At 42.5% G+C, this 6,000-nt stretch overlaps 1 protein-coding gene across 1 annotated transcript in view; it reads left to right on the top strand.

Annotated features, from left to right (window-relative positions):
* The window catches only part of LOC311064463 (contactin-associated protein-like 5), a gene marked incomplete at both ends in the record, with an annotated part of 210,811 nt that overhangs the window by 188,290 nt on the left and 16,521 nt on the right, over nt 1-6,000 (top strand). The window contains one exon of the mRNA XM_084084293.1: nt 5,685-5,909. Within this exon, the coding sequence (XP_083940419.1) occupies nt 5,685-5,909 (225 nt within the window). The remainder of the gene's footprint in view (nt 1-5,684; nt 5,910-6,000) is intronic.

Below are 6,000 nucleotides of genomic sequence, written 5' to 3'. Positions count from 1 at the left end.
AGATTTGTTTTTATTTTCTGCCTCTAAGCCAAATGAAGCGTACCTGTGAGGTGTGAGTGGGATTGCAACGTTGTGTAAGCAAAGCTAATCGATATTTAAATCATGAGTTAAATATGTCGGACAATTATGTCGGGTGGAAATCCGATTATGCAAGGGATAATGTACATTCTTGAGAGCAACGTTTAGTTGTAATTGACATGGGCTGTCATGTTAGATACAGCATAAAAATCAAGCGGCGCAGGTTGATATGAGCAGGTGCTCTGCGTCTTAATTATCATTATCCAGAAATAACACAACCGCTGGATTCAGTGATTGACCAATCAGAATCAAGCATTCAACCAAGCCGTGTAATAAGTATGTTTATGCCATCATGTATGCCGAATAAACTCCCCATACATTGTACTGTAATTGGGAGTTTATTCGGAGGGTTGAGATGAAATTGAGCTGCATTTCAAAGTCATTAGACAGACGATACGCGGTTTAAATTAATTGGGGGCTCTTTAACCCATTAAGACCGGGAACGCATCTGTGTGTCATTTTAAGATTTCTTTGGACTATAAAATAAATAGCAGATATACAAGCTTGTAGATCTGCTTCTTTTTTTTAAAACGTGATTTAAAAAATATATATATATGTTTTAAGGCGGACATTTTTAACTCCGATCTGTGCTTCTGGGGGTCCCTGGAACAAAACATTTTGAGATGGGGGTCCGCGGCCAAATACATATCTAAAAATGTTTTCTAAAATCCATAACAGTTTGTTGCTCAGTGGTGGTGATCCAACTTTTCTATGTCAAGGACCCCCAAAATGATATGTATTTGGGCCCCTCATCTCAAAATATGTTGTTCCAGCGCCCCCCCCCTCCAAAACAAAGATTTGAGTTAAAAACGGACGCTTTAAAAATGTATATTCAAAGATTTGCACACATTTTTAAGATTTTTTCAAAGAAATAGCAGATCTACAAGCTTATAGCGCGGCACTCGGTGCCGCGCTATGAGCTTGTATATCTGCTATTTTTGAATAGCCCAAAGAAATCTGAAAATGACACACAGATGGTGCGTTCCCGGTCTTAATGGGTTAAAAAGAAACCATAGCATTTTACACACACTATACATACAGTACTGTATATATTGAGCTATTGATGATGACGAGTCCTCTCCTCGCCTCGGCGCTGCTGTATGTATATTGCTGCGCTACATGCTTCAGATGTTGACGGGGGAAGTTCTGTAGCCATATTTTTCCGCTCTCTCCACAGCCTTGTACTTTTGTGAGGCGGAGTATTTGCACCTGAATAAAACGCCCTTGATGTATTCACATCGAAATTGAATGCTGTCCCTGCGTTTATTTAATTTTTTTCCTCCCGCTGAAAGCCCCTGAAAGTACAGTATTTCTGTGGCGAGCAACTTAAAAGTGAACACCCCCCCCCCCCCCCCCCCGTCTTCAAACAAGTAAATAGCGTCGCGGTCGGGGAAAGAAACCTCTTATCTCCATATTCTAACTTTTTGTGTTTTTCCGTGAATTAACGCTCGACTTGATCGTTTCGTCGCCGTCGCCATGGAAACCTTGTATATCCGTATCTCGACTTTTTATGTTTTTTTGTCGTTTAATGTCCTACTAATGTCATACAAAAATGTCAAGCTCAAGTGGTTGAGGAGAGCCGATCTACAAGCTCACAATGTGTCGTGGCGTGTCGACAGTGGTGTAAAATAACTAAGTACATTTACTCAAGTACGGTACTTAGGTACAATTTTGAGGTATTTGTACTTTAATGGAGTATTTCCAATTTTCAGTATTGATACTTTTACTTAAAGGGAAACTTCACCGATTTTCAACCTATCTTCATATAATTGCCCTCACTAATACTCATGATAAAATGGTACCATTTTTTTCTACTTGGTCTGTGTCTCATAGGAGGGCTGTGGACAGTCCAAAAACCTGTCACCAGTGACATCATCGTTAGGCATGATTTTTTTTTCCAACAAGATTTCACATTTTTTATTTCGATTTTTATTAACACGAGAGAAATGGCTTCTTTTATTGCATTGCAACTTTCCAGGAATAGAAAGCCTGCAGTTTCTATTAGCTTGGATTCCTCATTGATGATGTCACTGGTGACATGTTTCTGAACTGTCCACAGCCCTCCTCTGAGACACAGACCGAGTAGAAAAAAATGGTACCATTTTATTATGAGTATTAGTGAGGACCAATTATATGAAGATATGTTGAAAATCGGTGAAGTTTCCCTTTAAAACATACAAACACAAAACATTTCAGAAAAATTGTCCATTTCATTTCCTGAAAAGCAACGGTTGTTCTGGACATACAAGGTTTATCCACCCGACAGCGAGAATTATAAAATATGGAGAATCTTCACCCTGTTCCGTCTATGTTGAGGGCTTTTTATATAATAAAACAAAAAAAAATCCCTCCCTCCGTCTGTCTGTGCACATGTGTGGGCGAGAGATGTTCTCACATTCTCTTCCCACATAGAAGTCAAGACTTGTTACGAAACTTGGTACGGAAATCGCACCGGAGCGCTCCGCTCAGATAGCCCGGGCGCTCAGGCAGAGGCAGGCAGCGGCGGCGTATATAATTATTCAATATATTCAAGTGAATACATTTTAGGACCGAGCCGAACGGAACGGGGGAAGAAGTAGTAGTGTTGTGCTCGCTTTGCTATCGTCAGGTAGGTTGCTGCTCTAACCCATTAAGACCTAGAACTGTGTCATTTTTAGATTTGAGCTAAAAAGCATTATTTTACAGTTTGGGCTATTCAAAAATAGCACATATACAAGCTCATAGCGCGGCACCGAGTGCCGCGCTATGAGCTTGTAGATCTGCTATTTTTGAAAAATCGTGAAAATGTGTGCAAATCTTTTAATATATATTGTTTTAAAGCGAAAATGTTTTACTTGAATCTTTGCTTCTGGGGGTCCCTGGAACATATATTTTTAGATGGGGGTCCGTGGCCAAATACACGTCATTTTGGGGGTCCTTGACATGGAAAAAAGAACCACTGATATTATGGCGACATAAGTTTTTTCAAAAAACTGTTAAATCCCCCAGAAGCAAAGATTTGAGTTACAAATGTTCGCTTTTCTAACTCAAATCTCAAGATTTGCAAAAAAAAAATAACGATTTTTCAAAAATAGCAGATCTACAAGCTCATAGCGCGGCACTCGGTGCCGCGCTATGAGCTTGTATATCTGCTATTTTTGAATAGCCAAAGTCTAAGATCTGTAAAGTCTAAAAATGCGACACAGACGCGTCCCAGGTCTTAAAGGGCTAATATTCCGGCTAGCTCTCCCGGAACGGAGGTGTCAGGATAATTGATATTCCACCATGGCTGTGTGCCAGTCGACGGGCCTCCGATGTGTGGAGCTGATCAAAGTTGAGAGAAGGGGAGAGAGGGGGAGAGGGAGGGAGAGAGGCAGATGACAGGTTTTTAGCTCCATGGTCTGCTGCCTCTGGCTTGTCTGGGAGGATCAAACACTCACACCCAAAATATGTATACTGTTGTAGACTTATATCATTATATTGTAGCAAAATATCACAAAATGTCTATTTATTTAATTTTTCCAGATTTTATTTCTTTCTTATCTTTATTTATTTTATATTATATGTAGGGTTGTCCGATATTGGCTTTTTTACCTATAACCGATATACCGATATTGTCCAACTCTTAATTACCGATACCGATATCAACCGATACCGATATATGCGGGGATTATTGTGATTAGGGTAAGCTCAAATTTCATATCACACACACCATATACAGTAAGAACTCCTGTAACTTATTTATAAAGCAAAAAAAAAAAAAAAAAAAAAAAAAATTTCAAAAACCGATACCGATATTTTCCCGATATCAATTTTTATGCTAATATCGGCCGATAATATCGGGAGGCCGATAATATCGGACATCCCTAATTATATGCATACATATGTATTCATGTACCATTCTGTGTAACAAAAAAAAACTAAAACATTGGGAAGTCGAGACATGTTAGAGCGTCTTATCACAGCAGGCCAACATTTAAAATAGATGAGTTTCAACCTTATCTTATATTGTCGCTATGTCTAACTTTTGGTGTTTTTTTTGGGGTAAATTAACATTTGATCATACTACAGCGTCGCTCAAAAGGAGCAGGTCCACCATTTTTTGAGCTTGTAGATTTGCTACTTTTGCTACTTTTGTTGAATGTGAATCCTGAACAGTAACAGCTCAGCTCCGGTGGCGCAGTGTCAGTGGTAAAGGTAGATGCCCACCATCACGGAGTCTGGGGGTTCGAATCCACCATGGGGGCATCCGGCTATGTTGAGCGGCTATACCAGGGGTCTTCAACAGGGGGTCCGGGACCCCAAGGGGGTCTTCAGGGTTAGGGGGGGCGCCAAATCTTTGTGTGATAGGATTTCCTTTATTCTGAGGGGGACATTAGCCGAAAATAGCAGATCTACAAGCTCACAACGCCTCGCGCTGCGAGGCGTTGTGAGCTTGTAGATCGGCTATTTTTGGCAAATAGGTATAGGTGTAGAGGGAGTAGAGAGCAGACCAGGTTAAAAAAAAAAGTTTAATCTGGAACACAATTCTATACAATATAGAGGAGGGTCCCTGCTTCATCTCTCTCTTAGCTAGGGGGTCCTTGGCCTGAGAAACGTTGAAGACCCCTGGTCTATACGAACACAATTGTTCCGTATTCGGGGGAGGGAAGCCGGGGTGCGGGGAGGAGGTTGATATTTGTCACTGCACGTAATCCTACAGGGCTGGGGGCGGAGGGAGTGTTGGGCGGGAAGAGTAGGATGGATTGGAGGCTCTATACGCCCTCTCGTGGGGGCTCCTCACTGGCAGGCGAGTCAGTAGGATACAACAGTGACAACTAGCATTGTATCAACGGGCCTGAAAACTAAGGCCCGGCCCTTACTGGGCCCTAACTGGCCCGGCTCGAACAGGCAATTAAAAAACAGTCCTGAATAATTAACATAATCTTAGGCCCGAAAACCCGAAAAGTCATTAAGTGCTTAATTCCCTCAAAGTCACGCATCCAACAAGCTTTGAACTGAGCAGATTGGACCTTCTGTTCCAGAGATAATGGCCGAAACATCTTGAAAACGTCACTTTCGCCGTTTTTCCGATGTTTGAGTTCTGGCCATTTTCAACAGTTTTATTTTTTTATGACACAGGCTAGGAAGGTCGGTCGGCGACGAACTAGATACCTGAGTAAAGTTCACTTTGAGCTGCGTCCAACACGTCCACTGCCATTTCCGTCGGCCGCTAGGGGCAGTTGAGATGTATTTTTTGGTGGTAATAGATTTCTTATTTTTCCCTTTTTTTCCCCCTTTTCTTTTTCGCGGAACCCGAGGCCCGACTAATTAGCATACATTTTCAGCCCGGCCTGGCCCGGCCCGAAAACATGGGGTCTCGAGTTGGGTCGGGTTCGCGCAGAATTTGAGAACTCTATAGTGACAACACAACAAAGGCGTGTGGGGAAGAAATAATTGGCATATAACGAGTAAATTGGGAGGAAAAATCCACGTAGCTTCCCTTATATCTCCTTTTCCTAACCTCGAACTGTATGAACTGACAACAAACAACACAGGGAAAAGAAAAAGATAACAATGCAGTTTTTTTCCCCCCCTCTCTTTCTGTCTTTTATTTCCTCCTCCTGCGTGCGGTTGCACCATCACAGAGGTGTCGGTGTCCTTCGACAGAGAGTCCTCGGTGACCTACACCTTCCAGGAGCCCTTCTCGGTCATGCAGAACCGAAGCTCTCAGGCCTCCGGCGTGTCCAGAGACAGCGGCAGAGCCAGAGAGAACATGGCCTTCAGTTTCCTCACCGCCCAGAGTCCCTCCATGCTGCTGACTGTCAGCACCTTCAGCCAGCAGTACATCGCTGTCATCCTGGCCAGGAACGGTACGCCATGTTTATCAAAGAGCTGGAGAGACATGGGCATGGAGACTCCCGTTTCTGAACAAACACTATAGATCAGTGGTTCTCAACCAGT

This window comes from Gymnoscopelus microlampas, assembly GCF_963454915.1.
Source record: "Gymnoscopelus microlampas genome assembly, chromosome: 17".
Lineage (NCBI taxonomy): Eukaryota > Metazoa > Chordata > Actinopteri > Myctophiformes > Myctophidae > Gymnoscopelus > Gymnoscopelus microlampas.
This window is presented reverse-complemented; position numbering and strand designations above follow the sequence as displayed.